Consider the following 20,454-nt stretch of genomic DNA (forward strand, 5'->3'; position numbering starts at 1 on the left):
CTTATATTGGAAAATAACCTCATGGAAATGACTGCTGTCATTTGATTATAATAATAAGAGAATGTTGTCTGTCTATCTGTGTTGGCCCTGCGGTGAGGTGGGGACTTGTCCAGGGTGTACACCGCCTTCCGCCCGAATGCAGCTGAGATAGGCTCCAGCATCCCCCCGCGACCCCGAAAGGGACAAGCGGTAGAAAATGGATGGATGGATGGAGATTTAACTTGTTATTTAATCAGGTTTGGGACAGGTGTGCTGCTGGTGTAGCCACAGTGTGCACGTCTGATGTTGCTCACATGGTCTCCACTCAATGCTCAGGGAGTTTTTGCGTTTGCTCACACACATGAAAAATTAGAGGGAACATTGCTGAGCAGGTCAAAGAGAACTACCTAAACCCCACATTAGCAAGCACTTTGCAACTGAGGCAAGGAACAACTCCCTCTTGGAAACTTTGAAGAGAACACAGGCTCAAACTCTAGTTTGATTGACTCAAACTCTATTGTTTTTTTGGAGCATGTATTAACGGTTAGCTTACTGCTGTGGTCGCACACTCAAGAAGCTGAGGTCTCTCTCATGCAGACGTTTGTCTCATCTTTTTTTGGGCATTACCTGTGCTCGTCCAGGAATCAGACATTTAAGGCCACACAGACAGTCAGAAATAATATAACTATTTTTAAAAATGCTTAGAAGGGGAGCTGCATGCAACTACACTGCAAAAAGTCAGTCTTAAAAAACAATAAAAAAAATAGGGGTATTTTATTTGAACTAAGCAAAATTATCTGCCAATATAACTAGAAAATTTGGCTTGTCAAGACTTTCCAAAACAAGTAAAATTAGCTAACCTCAATGAACCCAAAAATATCTTAAAATAAGTATATTCTCACTAATAAGTGCACTTTTTTTGGTAGAAAAAAAAGAGACCTTTTTGCTCAATATGTTGAAAAATATTCTGTATGCTAGTGCCATTATCTAGACATAATGATATGCGCTCGGCATCATGATTTTTTCTTTCATGCTTGAAGTAGGAAATTATTACTTTAAAAATAGTTTTATACTTGTGAGTGTTGATGCATCAGTTGATCTTCTAGTTTCAAGCATGTTTTACTCAATATAGGTCATAAAATCTCAGCTACAAGCTGTAATATCTTACTGAGATCATTTAGGACCAACTCCCTTAAAACAAGTAAAACACTAACATAAAATCTGCTTAGTGAGAAGAATTATCTTATCAGACAGAAAATAAGCAAATATCACACTTATTTGAGATATTTAATCTTACTTAGTTTTTGCAATGTATTAGCCAATCCCTGATCTCCAATTTCGATTGGAGGTTTTGGCTCAGATGAGAGTTCTCAAGTTTTCCACACCAATTTTGTCTTAAGTTTGATCTTGCTTTGGCTATTGAGGCACGGACAAAATCTTCTAATTACATACATTTAAACACATGCAATTGTCCAAAAGGTCATGAAGAATTTAAAACCGCTTCATGATTAACACATTACCCCTACTAATCTTCAAGGAATATAACAATCAACCTTCTTTTTTTGTTTTTGAGTATTAAGCAACCGAGATATTATCTTTTTTTTACCAAAACATAACTTAAGATTTGTTTTTCTGTTTTAGAGGTTATTTTCGGACATCCGCACAGAGGTACATGATTGACCCCCTTTCTGGTGATGATGAGGGGGATCATGCTGTGATGGAGTTCAATGAAACTGAATATACACCTGCAGTGTGTGGCGTCACCAACACTACGTGGAGCACAGATTTTGAGCCCCCAACAAGCCGTAGTCGTTCCAGATCAGCGGTTTGACAGCTTTAATTACATCATTATATGGATTGTATAACGGAACAGCATCTTGATGACTTATTTTCTTCCAGGGTATATCTATTGTTCAGCAACAGAAATACATTGAGCTCTTCCTTGTTGCTGATAACCGTGAGGTAAGATTGAGCGAGACAGAATGTTAACATGTTACATGTTATATAGTACACGGGTGAAACTCAAAAAATTGGAATATCAAAAACTGTAAACCATGATAATTAAAATTATGACAAATAAAAGCTTGACATATTTTCAATTTGTATGTGGTGAATTTATATCACATATTAATTTAACATTTAAAGTAGATATGCTAAAATGAATGGACTTTTACACGATAATGAATTTTTTTTTGTTTTACATGTGTGTATATATAGTTATAAATATTTTATGATTCAAATCAGATGCAACATAGTGATGAGTATGACCTTGCACATTGTTGATAACGGGGACGGCGTGGCTCAGGGTAGAGCGGCCGAACCCCAACTTCTGCTAGTCACGTCCGTTGTGTCCTTGAGCAAGACACTTCACCCTTGCTCCTGATGGGAGAATGGCAGTGTGAATGTGTGTATGAATGGGTGAATGTTGAAATTGTGTCAAAACACCTTGAGTACCTTAAAGGTAGAAAAGCGCTATGCAAGTATAACGCATTTACCATTTGGTTTGTACCATTTAACATGTGGTTTCAGTATGTGAAGATGAAACGGGATCTAAGAGAGCTGAGGAAGAGGATATTCGAAGTTGTCAACTTTGTCAACATGGTGAGTGAGTGTGCTAATCCGAACAAGTGGCCTCAATGGTATCTTTTCATTTTATTTCATTGTTTTGCAAATGCTCATACTTTATAATCCCCAGGTTTATAGATAATACCGTTTGAACAGTTTCTCTTGTTATTCTCAGGTATACAAGCCCCTGAGGACATTCATTGCTCTTGTTGGTTTGGAGATCTGGTCAAATGGTGACTTAATCTCCATCACCCCTCCGGCTTCAGCTAACCTCAATGCTTTCATGAATTGGCGGAATTCGGAGCTGAGCAAAAGAAAAAAACATGACAATGCACATCTTATCAGGTCTGAGTGGTTTCTACTTGCATAACTGGCACAATTCTAATAGAACCTTTCATGAGCTATGATAAACATGTCAACTGGACTCTGTATTGCATAGAATATACAGTATAGACTGCAAATGTATAGTAATCCTTAACCAGCAGCAAAATCCATCAGAAACAAAAGGGAACTGTGAGTTCTTAAAGGCCTACTGAAATTATTTGTATTTATTTAAACGGGGATAGCAGATCCATTCTGTGTCATACTTGATCATTTCGCGATATTGCCATATTTTTGCTGAAAGGATTTAGTAGAGAACATCGACGATAAAGTTGCAACTTTTGGTCGCTGATAAAAAAAACCTTGTCTGTACCGGAAGTAGCGTGACGTCAACAGTTGAAAGGCTCCTCACATTTTCCTATTGTTTTCAATGCAGCTAGAGCGATTCGGACCGAGAAAGCGACGATTACCCCATTAATTTGAGCGAGGCTGAAAGATTTGTGGATGAGGAACGTTAGAGTGAAGGACTAGAATGCAGTGCAAGACGTATCTTTTTTTGCTCTGACTAACTAAGGTACAAGCTGGCTCATTGGATTCCACACTCTCTCCTTTTTCTATTGTGGATCACGGATTTGTATTTTAAACCACCTCGGATACTATATCCTCTTGAAAATGAGAGTCGAGAACGCGAAATGGACATTCACAGTGACTTTTATCTCCACGACAATACATCGGCGAAGCTCTTTAGCTACTGAGCTAACGTGATAGCATCTGGCTCAAATGCAGATAGAAACAAAATGAATAAATCCCTGACTGGAAGGATGGACAGAAGATCAACAATACTATTAAACCATGGACATGTAACTACACGGTTAATGCTTTCCAGCCTGGCGAAGGTTAACATTGCTGTTGCTAACGACGCCATTGAAGCTATCTTAGCAACCGGACCTCACAGAGATATGCTAAAAACATTAGCTATCCACCTACGCCAGCCAGCCCTCATCTGCTCATCAACACCCGTGCTCACCTGCGTTCCAGCGATCGACGGAAGGACGAAGGACTTCACCCGATCATCCGTACGGTCAGCGGCTAGCGTCGGCTAGCGCGTCTGCTATCCAAGTCAAAGTCCTCCTAGTTGTGTTGCTACAGCCAGCCGCTAATACACCGATCCCACCTACAACTTTCTTCTTTGCAGTCTTCATTGTTCATTAAACAAATTGCAAAAGATTCACCAACACAGATGTCCAGAATACTGTGGAATTTTGAGATGAAAACAGAGCTTTTTTGTATTGGATTCAATGGTGTCCGAATACTTGCGTTTAACTAGTGACGTCACGCGCATACGTCATCATACATAGACGTTTTCAACCGGAAGTTTAGCGGGAAATTTAAAATTGCACTTTATAAGTTAACCCGGCCGTATTGGCATGTGTTGCAATGTTAAGATTTCATCATTGATATATAAACTATCAGACTGCGTGGTCGGTAGTAGTGGGTTTCAGTAGGCCTTTAATTAATGTGTCTGCATGTTTGCTATTATCTATATTAACATGCAATTATTACTGCTGTCAGCACAGGCAAACCGTTGTGTTCTCTCACGTCCTCTCTCTCTCAACCTCTACACTTCATTTTTGTTTCCTCTGCGCTAGCTCACGTTTTGACACAGCATTACGTTTGTGCCAAAAGGCAACCAATTATATTTACAGGTCTTGTGAAATCAGAGCTTTTGTCATTCAATACTTGTTTAGCCGTACCATTTCTCTTTCAGTGGTATTGACTTTGAAGGAGCCACTGTGGGACTGGCTTACATTGGGACTCTCTGTTCAGACCACTCTGTTGGGGTAGTGCAGGTAAGTTGTTGTACTGTACACAAGGCTTGTGTAAAATTCTTAATTGAATTGAGTATGTCTCCAAAATTACAAAGAGGAAGTACAATTAAAGGCCTACTGAAAGCCACTACTACCGACCACGCAGTCTGATAGTTTATATATCAATGATGAAATCTTAACATTGCAACACATGCCAATATGGCCGGGTTAACTTATAAAGTGACATTTTAAAATTCCCGGGAAATATCCGGCTGAAACATCGCGGTATGATGACGTATGCGCGTGACGAAGTCCGAGTAACTGAAGTTATGGTACCCCGTAGAATCCTATACAAAAAGCTCTGTTTTCATTTCATAATTCCACAGTATTCTGGACATCTTTTGCAATTTTTTTAATGAACAATGAAGGCTGCAAAGAAGACAGTTGTAGGTGGGATCAGTGTATTAGCAGCGGACTACAGCAACACAACCAGGAGGACTTTGTTGGAGCGCTAGCCGCGCTAGCCACGCTAGCCGCTGACTTCACCTTGACTTCCTACGTCTCCGGGCCGCCAAACGCATCGGGTGAAGTCCTTCGTCCTTCTGCCGATCGCTGGAACGCAGGTGAGCACGGGTGTTGATGAGCAAATGAGGGCTGGCTGGCGTAGGTGGAGAGCTAATGTTTTTAGCATAGCTTTGTGCAGTCTGGTTGCTAAGTTAGCTTCAATGGCGTCGTTAGCACAGCATTGTTAACCTTCGCCAGCCTGGAAAGCATTAACCGTGTATTTACATGTCCACGGTTTAATAGTATTGTTGATTTTCTATCTATACTTCCCATCAGGGGTTTATTTCTTTTGTTTCTATATGCAGTTAAAGCAAGATGCTATCACGTTAGCTCGTAGCTAAAGCATTTCGCCGATGTATTGTCGTGGAGATAAAAGGCACTGAATGTCCATTTCGCGTTCTCGACTCTCATTTTCAAGAGGATATAGTATCCGAGGTGGTTTAAAATACAAATCTGTGATCTACAATAGAAAAAGGAGAGTGTGGAATCCAATGAGCCAGCTTGTACCTAAGTTACGGTCAGAGCGAAAAAAGATACGTCCATCGCTGCCTCTCAAGTCATTCACTGTAACGTTCCTCATATACGAATCTTTCATCCTCGCTCAAATGAATGGGGTAATCATCACTTTCTCTGTCCGAATCTCTCTCGCTTCATTGTAAACAACGGGGAATTGTGAGGAATCCTAGCTCCTGTGACGTCACGCTACTTCCGGTACAGGCAAGGCTTTTTTTTATCAGCGAGCAAAAGTTGCGAACTTTATCGTCGATTTTCTCTACTAAATCCTTTCAGCAAAAATATGGCAATATCACGAAATGATCAAGTATGACACATAGAATGGATCTGCTAGTCCCGTTTAAATTTAAAAAAATCATTTCAGTAGGCCTTTAATGTCCTGTTGTTGCAACACGGTGATCTGAGGAAGAGGGTTTGTCAATGAAAACACTGTAGATTGGAACAGAATGTACGTTGCTCTTGAAATTAAAATGTGTTATTAATGTAAAGACAGACATACACATTTTCATTTACCAGTACAGGCGCTATTTTACTTAAGTCTACTTTGAAAGTTGAACACTATCTGTATAATGACACTGGTTCACTTCCATCAATTTTCTGTACGACTTGTCTTCTTTTGGCAAGACAAACGCAGGGCAGACACATACTGTGCACAAGCCTTTAAAGGTCTACTGAAATTATTTTTTTAAAATTTAAACGGGGATAGCAGATCCATTCTATGTGTCATACTTGATCATTTCGCAATATTGCCATATATTTGCTGAAAGGATTTAGTAGAGAACATCGACGATAAAGTTCGCAACTTTTGGTCGCTGATAAAAAAAGCCTTGCCTGTACCGGAAGTAGCGTGACGTCACAGGTTGAAAGGCTCCTCACATTTCCCCAGTGTTTACAATGCAGCGAGAGCGATTCGGACCGAGAAAGTGACGATTACTCCATTAATTTGAGCGAGGATGAAAGATTTGTGGATGAGGAACGTGAGAGTGAAGGACTAGTGTGCAGTGCAGGACATATATTTTTTCGCTCTGACCGTAACTTAGGTACAAGATGTTCATTGGATTCCACTTTTTCTCCTTTTTCTATTGTGGATCACGGATTTGTAATTTAAACCACCTCGGATACTATATCCTCTTGAAAATGAGAGTCGAGAACGTGGAATGGACATTCACAGTGACTTTTATCTCCACGACAATACATCGGCGAAGCTCTTTAGCTACGGAGCTAACATGATAGCATCGTGCTTAAATGCAGATAGAAACAAAAGAAATAAACCCCTGACTGGAAGGATGGACAGAAAATCAACAATACTATTAAACCATGGACATGTAACTACACGGTTAATGCTTTCCAGGCTGGCGAAGCTTAACAATGCTGTTGCTAACGACGCCATTGAAGCTAACTTAGCAACGGGACCTCACAGAGCTATGCTAAAAACATTAGCTATCCACCTACGCCAGCCCTCATCTGCTCATCAACACCCGTGCTCACCTGCGTTCCAGCGATCGACGGAGCGACCAAAGACTTCACCCGATCATAGATGCGGTCGGCGGCCTGGAGACGGAGGAAGTCAAGGTGAGGTCGCCGGCTAGCGCGTCTGCTATCCATCTCAAAGTCCTCCTGGTTGTGTTGCTGTAGTCCGCCGCTAATACACCGATCCCACCTACAACTTTCTTCTTTGCAGTCTTCATTGTTCATTAAACAAATTTCAAAAGATTCACCAACACAGATGTCCAGAATACTGTGGAATTTTGAGATGAAAACAGAGCTTTTTGTATTGGATTCAATGGGGTCCGAATACTTCCGTTTCAACGATTGACGTCACGCGCATACGTCATCATATACAGACGTTTTCAACCGGAAGTTTAGCGGGAAATTTAAAATTGCACTTTATAAGTTAACCCGGCCGTATTGGCATGTGTTGCAATGTTAAGATTTCATCATTGATGTATAAACTATCAGACTGCGTGGTCGGTAGTAGTGGGTTTCAGTAGGCCTTTAACGCTCACATTTACACCTGTGGACATTTTAAAGTCTTCAGTTAGTGTAATATGCATGCACAGGGAGGACATGAACAATAAATATAAAGTCATCTTAAAACCTTTATTAAATCTTTGCCCGTAGTGTTTCGAAATAATTTTCATCTAACTCTTTGGAAATGAGGAATGAAGATTAAGCAAAAAACACTAGTTGAGTCTTTCAGGTGCTCTCTGAACTTGCGAAATTTGCTGATGTCACGCATAATGACAGTTTAACATCAAAGTTTTGTTTGAGGCGTGGTTTTAGAGAAATATTTGGTTGAAGACGAAATTATTAAACAATTGCTGACACCCTTTGTGTGTTAGCACGGAACAGATTATTGTTTGGGACGTGACCTGATTAGACAATCATTATTTAAGAAGCAGTGTTATTACTATTTGTAAAGCAATATATAATGGTAGCAGTCTTTGTTTTCTGTCCAAATATAAACAAGATGATGCAAACAATATTTAAAACACTCTATGATCACACACACGCAATGAACCAAAGGCTTGTGTACTACGAGGTAGTTGAAGAGGAAGTGGATATTTCTGAACGTCATTTGATTGCAACAGAAGTCTAACATGAGATTTAGACAACTGTGATGCTTGTTTTTCCCAGGACCACAATAGTCGGGCCATCGCTGTGGGGGCCACACTGGCACATGAGATGGGCCATAATCTGGGCATGAATCATGATGACTCCAGTGCATGTGCCTGTTCTGGTGAAAGCTGCATTATGGCTGCAGCCCTCAGGTAAGGAAAGCCCTAAGGTATCTGCATTCACACAATGCATGTCAAACTTACAGTGAATGATCCTTTCAAAACACAACTTGTCAATAGAAAATAACATTTTACAGTTGACTATTAGAAGGTGTTTGTTTTAAAGAAAAGAAAGGCAGAAACCTGACCGCAGCATGTTGTAAATAAATGATAAATGGGTTATATTTGTATAGCGCTTTTCTACCTTCAAGGTACTCAAAGCGCTTTGACAGTATTTCCACATTTACCCATTCACACACACATTCACACACTGATGGCGGGAGCTGCCATGCAAGGCGCTAACCAGCAGCCATCAGAGGCAAAGGGTGAAGTGTCTTGCCCAAGGACACAACGGACGTGACTAGGAAGTTTGAAGGTGGGAATTGAACCCCAGTAACCAGCAACACTCCGATTGCTGGCACAGCCACTCTACCAACTTCGCCACGCCGTCCCGTTGTAACATGCTTCTTGATGTTTCAACTGGTTTCAAAACGTCAACATAAAAAGAGACGTAAAAATGATCAATGCAGATTTTAACACCATTTATGCATTTTGTTTAAAAAACCTAAACCTATAACCGAGGCAAACTGTGCAGAGTTTAATCTATGAATTTTCCTCTGCTCACGTTAGCCATTGGTTTAGATGGGAACTAGGGACTGTCCCGTATCCAGCCACATATTGTGTCTCCTTTGGTAGGACTCCAAAGCATTCCCAGGCCATTCCGGTCGTACTTGGGTCTGCCCTGACATGGTTCCACTTTGTCACCACAACAAAAGCAAAAACCACCAATGATGGAGGCATCTAAAAATGCCCATTTTTGATACTCCACACCAGGAGTCGTCACCCCGTCGATCGCGATTGACAAGTCGATCTTTGGGACTTTACTGGTTATCTCAAAAATGATAGAAAACAGAGTGACCAACATAGCTCCCAACCTGCACCCATTTTGATTTGATTTGATTTTTATTAAGGATCCCCATTAGCTGGTTGCCACAACAACCCACTAGTCTTCCTGGGGTCCACAAACTCAATACAATTACAAGTAAAAGCATATAATTATAACTACACAATACCGAAAAATATAAAAGCATCAATAAGAAAACAAGCAAACAATTTACAGTCACAGAATAATAATTACCTTATAAATATAACTACACAATACAAAACCAAACAAAAATCATCAACAAGCAAACTAATTTACAGACTCAAATAAAATATTACCGTATTTTTCAGAGTATAAGCCGCTCCGGAGTATAAGTCGCACCGGCCGAAAATGCATAATAAAGAAGGAAAAAAACATATATAAGTCGCACTGGAGTATAAGTCGCATTTTTTGGGGACATTTATTTGATAAAACCCAACACCAAGAATAGACATTTGAAAGGCAATTTAAAATAAATAAAGAATAGTGAACAACAGGCTGAATAATTGTACGTTATATGAGGCATAAATAACCAACTGAGAACGTGCCTGGTATGTTAACGTAACATATTATGGTAAGAGTCATTCAAATAACTATAACATATAGAACATGCTATACGTTTACCAAACAATCTGTCACTCCTAATCGCTAAATCCCATGAAATCTTGTACGTCTAGTCTCTTACGTGAATGAGCTAAATAATATTATTTGATATTTTACGGTAATGTGTTAATAATTTCACACATAAGTCGCTCCTGAGTATAAGTCGCACCCCCGGCCAAACTATGAAAAAAACTGCGACTTATAGTCCGAAAAAAATACGGTGCACAACAAAGAAAAAAATAAAAGCATCAATAAGAAAACAAGCAAACAATTTACAGTCACAGAATAATAATTACCATAAAAATATAACTACACAATACAAAACCAAACCAAAATCATCAACAAGCAAACTAATTTACAGACTCAGATAAAATATTACTTTCCTTTTAAAAACCTGTTTACTTTCAATGCCGGTGAGAATTCGAGGCAGGTTATTCCAGAGAGATACAGATCTATAAAATTTGACCATTTTGACTCTTGCATGCGCGTGTAAGCTTTGCTGCTCTTGGGAGGTCATATCAATTTTCTGCAGTTTAAACATATTTAATAACTTGACTAATGTTTGATTCATAGATTGACAGTGCATTCAAACTACAACCACTGTAAAACTTTGTCCTGACAGAAGAAGGTATTGTCGTAGGTATTGAAATATTTACCCTCTATCCCACTAGCTACGACATCCCACGCTCATTCAGCAGCTGCAGCAGCAGTTTTTATGAGAAATACTTGACCGGCCGCACCCCAGGATGTATGCTGGACGAGCCTAACTACTTGAGTCTGGTGTCTCCCTTTGTCTGCGGCAACGGTTTCGTTGAAAAAGGCGAGCAGTGCGACTGCGGCACTGAAAAGGTAAAAACTCCTACAAACACATCCTGGTACTGTATTTGAATGTCAGTTCAAATAAGTTAGATGGCAGTAACAAAGGGCAGGTAGTGTACGCAGCTTTCCTGGCCTTTTTCGTCCTGCAAAGGTTACCGTATTTTTTGGACTATAAGTCGCAGTTTTTTTCATAGTTTGACCGGGATTGCGATTTATACTCAGAAGCGACTTATATGTGAAATTATTAACACATTACCATAAAATATCAAATAATATTATTAAGCTCATTCACGTAAGAGACTAGACGTATAAGATTTCATGGGATTTAGCTATTAGGAGTGACAGATTGTTTGGTAAACCGTATAGCATGTTCTATATGTTATAGTTATTTGAATGACTCTTACCATAATATGTTACGTTAACATACCAGGCACGTTCTCAGTTGGTTATTTATGCCTCATATAACGTACACTTATTCAGCCTGTTGTTCACTATTCTTTATTTATTTTAAATTGCCTTTCAAATATCTTTTCTTGGTGTTGGGTTTTATCAAATAAATTTCCCCCAAAAATGCGACTTATACTCCAGTGCGACTTATATATGTTTTTTTCCTTCTTTATTATGCATTTTCGGCCGATGCGTCTTATAATCCGGAGCGACTTATACTCTGAAAAATACGGTAGTCATTTGTCAATACAAGCTCAGATAGACTATAGATTGACAATGGACTACGTTATCCTACAACGTCCTAAGGTTATCCAATAACATTTCAGGTGTGGAATGTGTTGGAATCTGCTAATTTAATGTTGCATCCATCCATCCATTTTCTACCGCTTGTCCCTTTTGGGATTGCGGTGTTTATGCCGTTGTTTATTTTGTGAAATTAGCCATGACACAAAAGCATGTAATTATTATGGATACTGCAGGAGACAAAAAGTGAGGGTAGGGGGAGTTGTCATACATTGCTTTTTTTAAAAACTGAATCTGAATAGGGGTCTGAATAGAGACCAGCTGCATATAAGGTATGTTAGAAAGCAGAGTTGCAATGCCATCTACTGTACGGAGTTGTAACGACAAGTTACATTCACACACATGGGACACAAACAAGTTGACTTTATATGCCTATTTGTGTTTTATTGTATCCATAAAACCATATCCAATTGTATTTACAATCCGCAAAGTGTGTGAAAACACTGTTTTAAACATCACAAAATGCCACAAATTCAGACAGCCATTTTGAATATTGCGCTCTGAATACTTTTGGCTATTTTCGGAGATTGACATTACAGTAGTAACACTTCTGCACTCTGACAATGTCATCAGATCAGTCATACTGGAAATACGCAAAAAATGGACAGAGATGTGGTGTTTTATCATTCTCAATCCTTATGTAAGACAAGAACACATATGCTTGGCTTTTTTATGCATACAAAATTGTAAATAAATTGCAAACAATTGAGTCAACAGATCGAGGTTCCTCTGTTGTACTCATTATACTCTCTCTCAAACATCCAGGAACTGCCAATAATATCCCATTTACATGTCATGACCATGAGTGATATTGTTATTATAAGTGCCAATGCAAACTGACGATTTTAGCGGTGCATTGATAGCCGTGAGCTAATGCTATCTTACGCTGCTATTGTTGACACACCGAGCCGACAGCTGCTTCTGCTTCGTCTCAAACTTGCTAAAAGTAAATTCTAGATTATAATTCATGCAGCTCTCACCTGGAAATAGACAAATGTGGCCATGGTCTGACAGGCTGGTTGACTATCATATCCCCCGAGATGGCGAAATAGACCCCACTAGACGCTTCCTGCAGGAACTTTTTTTTAACCCTTCTTAAGAATTGCGATTGACTCTTCATCTGAATGGATTTATGTGAGCGTCCCGTCGGTCGGCATCCCAGCGAGAGTGGAAATGTTACACTAAATGTTTGTTTTATTCTGGTTTGTTATTGTTAATTTGCAGTGGCGGGCCGTGCGTTTCCAACCTGGGCCTTCAGTGATGTCCGACTTCAATGATTACCTCTCAAAATACCATAATTGATGTCACCACATGACCATTGCTGGAGAAATACTATACAGGAACACATTTACACACTACTTGTCATTGAAGCACACCAACAGTGTGCAAAACGGGTTATTTTTTGGCACATTTAAAAATCAATTAACTTATGTGGTACTGTCAAAATTAAAATAGCAAAAAACATATTAAAAGTTTAAAAAATTAAATATTTGAACTTACAATTCATAGCACCTATTTGACGCCGTATAAGCCAGTGGTACCCCTTGTCGTCGACTTATTTGAGTGGAAATGGCGAGCATTTCCCCATTTCATCGCCAGAACAGCGGAGCTAGCTTCCGGGCCTTGCCGACATCGTCTCACAAGATGTAGTTTCTCTTTAAATATCCTTCTTGAAAATGGCCTTCCAAATATATATCTGCCACCTAATCAACGTTTTGTTCTCCTTCTCTGCTAGCCCGGTCTGGCTACGACGCAACAACCTGCTTCCTGCTAAATTGAAACTTGTAATTGGATACTCACTTTGGAATGACAAGTGAGTATCCATTCACAGTCTCGTTAACATCAGGCTACCTAGAGGCTACTGTCAACAACTTGTGATCTGATTGGCTATCGCAACTGTCTCTCAACTCTGTGTTCTCAAATTCATCCGCTAATTGTTCCGATGAGTATCCAATCACAAGACGCGTAAATATCACGTTCAACGTGAGGCCATCTAGAAGGCCTTACTGACAACAACTCGTGATCTGTTTGGCTTTCGCGATTATCTATCAACTATATGTGTCCGTTCACTTACAGTGCACAGACATTGTTGATTCTGAAGGCAGATTTGGTACAGCATGGCAACATAAGCTAGCTGAATTCTGATTGGATACAAACTAAAACTAAAAACAACAGCACTGGAAGGAGCATAATATGACATGAAGAGAATATGAATGCTTTTAGATATTTCGGGAAAGTAAATTAAAAAATAATTGTATCTTTAATTATGATCATGACTTCTGGCTATATTAGGCCAGCAGAGAAGGCCTTGCTGGCCCTGACGGCACACCACTGTTAGTTTGTATGTTTAGCACCTAGCAATGTCACAATGAAACTGCATCCATCACTCAATTTCTAAAGCATATTGCTCATCTTCTTTGTGTTCGGGCTCAAAAATATAAGGTCCTGGATCATAATTTGCCATAGCTGTTGGCTCTCACAAAGTCTGTTTGATTAGCATTGTTGTTGATGGGGAAGGGATCTTTGGCTCCTAGCGCGACGTCACGTGATCGGCTTCCTCATAATCTTGCAAAATGGCTCGGGAATCTCTGTGTTATTGATATTATTTTGATCATATCTATTTATTCGCAAACTTTGGAAGTCTTTTGGTGTCATAAATCAGACATTTATGATAATAGCTTCAATATAGAGGCAACTTGTTTTTCCACTCTACTGGTACTTTAAAGATTATGCAAGTTGTACATTTAAATTTACAGCATGCCTTAATTGTTTTAGGGGTTTGTGTTAAAGCATTAGCCTAGTTAACGTTTGGCTAAAAACATTTTTTCTTGTATTTTTGTGGCAAGTGGTTTCAGACATTGAGCGGTGAAGTCTATGTGCTTCATTATGAACTGCATGTGTGTTGGAAGGGTTGCAAGCAACTATTTAACAGATATGGAGCATTTAAGGCTATTTTTTAATAGCTCACTTGAAGGAACATGTTGCAGAAGGCCATGTTGTGAGATGTCCAGTTTAAGGTTGTACAAACATTTTCAAGTGAAAATCCTCATGTCTCAGACACTGACTTTTTGCTAACACTAGTATTGGTTACAGGGCAGCATGATGGCGCTGTTGTTAGCGATCATGCCTCACAGTGAGAAGGTCCTGGGTTTGATTCCCGGGCTAGGGATCTTTGTGTGTGGAGTGGTGTCTGGAGCACAATAGTTCGATATGTCTGGGAACGCGACCGAAGTGTCAAATCTTATTTTTCATAAAGTATAGGGATCTCTTCCATTACATAGTTTGATTTTTTTACTAGTATCTGCTTGTTGCAGGAATATTTAAGCCTATTTTTTATTCAGATATTTCAAATCTTAGCAAACTCCAACCATCTTAGTTTGTTTGACCACCACTGGATTTCACATCCGGGAAGAAGTCACGTGTTGGAATACAAGCAATTGATACATAAGATATTACTTTTGTTTTGCCCATTTCAACACACATGTATGCTTATGGTATTAGTTTATTTCAAACATGCATACAGTTACAATGTGGTCCAGCACAAATTTACAGTTTCACATTTAACTATGTCCGAAAAGGAGTCGGAAGAAGCAGAACTGTGGTTGTTTAGTTCAAATAGTTCAGCATGTATTGATCTACATTGTATGTTTTTTTAGCATGTTTAATGTCCTGTATCAAAGTCCGCCCACCCCCACATTCTTTTGTTCGTCTGTCAATTGAAAAAGTTTGGACATCCCTATTCTAATGCTTTGAAACATTGTTTCTAAAGCTGGGAACAAACCTTGTAACGGTTTAGTGTTTGTAATAATGTTGGCAGGAATATATGGCAACTTATGAATGTGTTCCGAGTACGCTATCTGTACGCTATCTGCTATGCTTGTGTATTTTTATCAGCCAAAAGTGATTTTTTTTTTCTCTAAATTTCCTGACTAAATCAATTAATTATATTTATATAGTTCTTTTTCACACAATTGTCTCACAGCGCTTTACATTGAGAAACCCATACATTGCACCTTGGTGGTGGGAAGCTACATTTATACCAGTGTGGGTGGCGCTGGGAGCAAGTGTCTTGCCCAAGGACACAACCGCGGTGACTAGGATGGCGGAAGCTGGAATCGATCCAAGGAACCCTCAAGTTTCTGGACCGACTGTGTCCAAACTGAATGATGTCTCAAAATGCAGTCTTCTTAGAATACTTACTAACTACTGGTCATAAACGCACAAAACATATTTGATGACAAAATTAGGATCTATTTTTCATGTTCCAGAAAGGAAAATGTCCTGTGAAATCACTGTTTTCTGTCCATAGGAGTGCACCAACCCATGCTGCAATGCCACCACCTGCGCCCTGAGTGAGGGCTCCCAGTGTGCAGCAGGCGAATGCTGTGAAAAGTGTAAGGTGAGTAAACAAAAATCCACATAATAGACAGCAACACTCATGCGTTGCAATGTAAGTCAGGTACAGTGCTACTTCAACCTTCAAGTACCTCAACCTATGAGTAACTAGAGATAAGAGTTGTGTGCTTTTTTATGATTAACTTGCCAGCATAGTTTAAAGGCCTACTGAAAGCCACTACTACCGACCACGCAGTCTGATTGTTTATATATCAATGATGAAATCTTAACATTGCAACACATGCCAATACGGCCGGGTTAACTTATAATGTGCAATTTTAAATTTCCCGCTAAACTTCCGGTTGGAAACGTCTATGTATGATGACGTATGCGCGTGACGTCACGACGGCAATGGAAGTATTCGTACCCAATGTGTCACCATACAAACTGCTCTGTTTTCATCGAACAATTCCACAGTATTCTGGACATCTGTGTTGGTGAATCTTTTGCAATTTGTTTAATAGACAATGGAGACTGCAAATAAGAAAGTTGTAGGTGCGATCGGTGTATTAGCAGCGGACTACAGCAACACAATCAGGAGGTTGTGTTGTGTTTGAGCTGGATAGCAGACGCACTACCGTGAGTACAGCTTTGGCTTCCAAATATTTGATCGCTTGCCCGTACGTGCATGTCGCTATGTGCATGTCACGTACGTAACTTTGGGGAAATATGTTTCTTGCCGACTCTGATGGCGGCCGGGGTGTCGTCAAAAGCTACAACGCCTGCCGCCGCCGCCACCGCTCCGTAGTTAGCTTCAATTGTTAAGCTTCGTCAAGCTGGAAATTATTAACCGTGTATTTACATGTTCATGGTTTAATAGTATTGTTGATCTTCTGTCTATCCTTCCAGTCAGGGTTTTTTAAATTTTGTTTCTATCTGCATTTGAGCCTGATGCTATCATGTTAGCTCCGTAGCTAAGTTAGTTAGCTTCAATTGTTAAGCTTCGCCAAGCTGGAAATTATTAACCGTGTATTTACATGTTCATGGTTTAATAGTATTGTTGATCTTCTGTCTATCCTTCCAGTCAGGGTTTTTTTAAATGTTTCTATCTGCATTTGAGCCCAATGCTATCACGTTAGCTCCGTAGCTAAAGTGCGTCAACGATGTATTGTTGTGGAGATAAAAGTCACTGTGAATGTCCATTTCGTGTTCTCGACTCTCATTTTCAAGAGGATATAGTATCCGAGGTGGTTTAAAATACAAATCTGTGATCCACAATAGAAAAAGGAGAGTGTGTGGAATCCAATGAGACCTTGTACCTAAGTCACGGTCAGAGCGAAAAAAAGATACACCCTGCAGTGCCTCTCTAGTCATTCACTCTAACGTTCCTCATCCACAAATCTTTCATCCTCGCTCAAATTAATGGGGTAATCGTCGCTTTCTCGGTCCGAATCTCTCTCGCTCCATTGTAAACAACGGGGAATTGTGAGGAATCCTTCCTCCTGTAACGTCACGCTACTTCCGGTACAGGCAAGGCTTTTTTTAATCAGCGACCAAAAGTTGCGAACTTTATCGTCGTCGTTCTATACTAAATCCTTTCAGCAAAAATATGGCAATATCGCGAAATGATCAAGTATGACACATAGAATGGATCTGCTATCCCCATTTAAATAAAAACATTTCATTTCAGTAGGCCTTTAAAGATGACTGCTCTTTTTTGGAAGTTTGCCTATCATTCGCAATCCTTATGTAAGACAATAACACACATTTTTAATGCATTCTAAATCGTAAATTAATGTGATCAAAAGTCAGTTTACAATGGAGCTTATGGGAGTCACTGTATTCTGCCTACAAAATCCTTTAAAAAAAAACATCTAAACACCTCCATTAAGGTTTTATATACATGATGTAAGTATATATGTAATGTAGTAACAGGCACATTTATAATAACATGTAATATTCACGTATTTTGCTCATTTTAACCAAACACGGCGCATTAGTTTCAAAAACGCATCATGACTTCTGCTTTTTTCTTTGACTTCACTGCAGACTTCATGAGAGCCAACAAACACAACAAAACAGCACTTACTGTACAATGTCTGCTGTCATTAGGATGCTAATATTGTTATATTCCAGTTAAGATGAAGAATGACTCATAACCCTCGCGAGGAAAAGGGGTTTGGAACCTTTTTGTGTCTTTCTCACCATGTATGGGTCTAAATTGGCTGTCAAAGTGTACCAACTTGTCAAATTACATCTTCATCCTTTTACTATCAATGTGAGAGGCATGATTTATGATCTAGAATACTTTTCAACGAGCACCAAGGCAAAGAAGCAGCTCACCAGCCCAATAGTGATCACGTATCTGTATCATGAATCAATTTAAGTGGACCCCGACTTAAAGAAGTTGAAAAACTTATTCGGGTGTTACCATTTAGTGGTCAATTGTACGGAATATGTACTTCACTGTGCAACCTACTAATACAAGTCTCAATCAATCAATCAAACGACACTGCTTTCAATAGTTTGTCTGCTTTAGCACTTATATTTACAATATCATTAATACTTGGTTAACATTCAAGTCACAAAATGTAAATGCAATATTGTTGGCGGTTTTTGGATGATAAATGATAAATGGGTTATACTTGTATAGCGCTTTTCTACCTTCAAGGTACTCAAAGCGCTTTGACAGTATTTCCACATTCACCCATTCACACACACATTCACACACTGATGGAGGGAGCTGCCATGCAAGGCGCTACTAGCACCCATCAGGAGCAAGGGTGAAGTGTCTTGCCCAAGGACACAACGGACGTGACTAGGATGGTAGAAGATGGGGATTGAACCCCAGTGACCAGCAACCATCCGATTGCTGGCAAAGCCACTCTACCAACTTCGCCACGCCGTTTATTGGATTTTATTGGCTCCATTGTAAGCGAACTTTTCTAATGGTTGTGAACGATAGGCAAAATTCCCAAAAAATTAAGTTGCGAGCCGCTCTGTAGCGTACAGTAGCTAATGTTTTTCAACTATTGATAATAAAACCTGTAGCATGAATCCAGCTTCCACAGCCTTTCTGCCGACAACCTTCTGCGGCTGAAATTTGGTTCCTTCAGAAACTGATCCGGGGTCTCTATCCTAGCTAGTAATTCTCCCAGCACATCGCCTGAAAAGTGTAAATCTTCTCTAACACTGACTGCAGAAGATAGCATAACTAGGAATTACTTTTACTTTTCAGAATCAGACTCAGAATCAGAAATACTTTATTAATCCCAGAGGGGAAATTTAAATTTTCAGCACAATCCCATTCAAGATCAGACAAACATTACAGGGAGACAGAACAGGATCGCTGACGGGTCTGCCAACTTCCGGCGCCCCTTACAAAAAAAGTGAGATACAGGTAAACAATGAGGGGGAGAAAAAAAACAACAACAAAAATCGGTCTAAGCCTTCAATACTCACAGCCATCGGTGAATTGGCTCATTGAACATGTGAAATCTATTGAGACAGAACGGCAAAGCACGGATTAAATCCAATTAAATTGATTTCAAAGAGTGGGGCTGCTTAAGATAAGAGCCTTACGAGTTTGGCCGTGGAACTCGATGTGCTTTTAAGTTGAAATACCACTGTATATGTTGTGATGCAGCAGTCTAGTGGGCTAAAATGAAGTATAAATACTTACAGCAAACATCTATCTTGTAGCCATTGCTTAAATTAGCCATAAAAAGTATCTGTATTCAATAATATCAACAGTATACTTATTAGGGACCGAATGTCCCATTGGGACAGAGGACCCTATTGTAATTGTAAGGTTTTATTATTATTATTCCGCCGCCTCTTTGAGCTGTAATTTGACCCCCTTAAAATGCTTCAAAACTCACCATATTTGACACACACACATCAAGAATGGCAAAAATTGCGATCTAATCAAGAAACCTAGCCCCAAAACTCAAAATTGCGTTCTAGCGCCCCCTAGGAAGAAAACACGGACAAAACTGCCTGTAACTCCCACTAGGAATGTCGGAGAGACATGAAACAAAAACCTATGTAGGTCTCACTTAGACCTAGATTTCATACACTGACATCCTTCAGCAAAAATCAACAGGAAGTTTGCAATTCCCCCTTCAAAACAAAAGTTTTGTAAAAACAGTCACTTTTGCCTCTTTGAGCTATAATTTGACCCCCTTAACATGCTATTAGGGACCGAATGTCCCATTGGGACAGAGGACCCTATTGTAATTGTAAGGTTTTATTATTATTATTCCGCCACCTCTTTGAGCTGTAATTTGACCCCCTTAAAATGCTTCAAAACTCACCATATTTGACACACACATCAGGAATGGCAAAAATTGCGATCTAATCAAAAAACCTAGCCCCAAAACTCAAAATTGCGCTCTAGCGCCTCCTAGGAAGAAAACACAGACAAATCTGCCTGTAACTCCCACTAGGAATGTCGGAGAGACATGAAACAAAAACCTCTATGTAGGTCTCACTTAGA

At 39.6% G+C, this 20,454-nt stretch overlaps 1 protein-coding gene across 2 annotated transcripts in view; it reads left to right on the forward strand.

Annotated features, from left to right (window-relative positions):
• adam28 (ADAM metallopeptidase domain 28) overlaps positions 1 to 20,454 on the forward strand; it is a 52,158-nt gene that overhangs the window by 13,780 nt on the left and 17,924 nt on the right. For both annotated transcript variants that reach the window (XR_009826599.1, XM_062051511.1), the window contains exons 6-13: positions 1,621 to 1,804; positions 1,879 to 1,941; positions 2,509 to 2,580; positions 2,720 to 2,889; positions 4,634 to 4,715; positions 8,388 to 8,521; positions 10,724 to 10,901; positions 15,931 to 16,020. Coding sequence is in view for 1 of the 2 variants with exons in the window: in XM_062051511.1 (XP_061907495.1) it covers positions 1,621 to 1,804; positions 1,879 to 1,941; positions 2,509 to 2,580; positions 2,720 to 2,889; positions 4,634 to 4,715; positions 8,388 to 8,521; positions 10,724 to 10,901; positions 15,931 to 16,020 (973 nt within the window). In the remaining variant the exon portion in view is untranslated. The remainder of the gene's footprint in view (positions 1 to 1,620; positions 1,805 to 1,878; positions 1,942 to 2,508; positions 2,581 to 2,719; positions 2,890 to 4,633; positions 4,716 to 8,387; positions 8,522 to 10,723; positions 10,902 to 15,930; positions 16,021 to 20,454) is intronic.

Source organism: Entelurus aequoreus, linkage group LG06, assembly GCF_033978785.1.
Source record: "Entelurus aequoreus isolate RoL-2023_Sb linkage group LG06, RoL_Eaeq_v1.1, whole genome shotgun sequence".
In the NCBI taxonomy this organism is placed as follows: Eukaryota; Metazoa; Chordata; class Actinopteri; order Syngnathiformes; family Syngnathidae; genus Entelurus; species Entelurus aequoreus.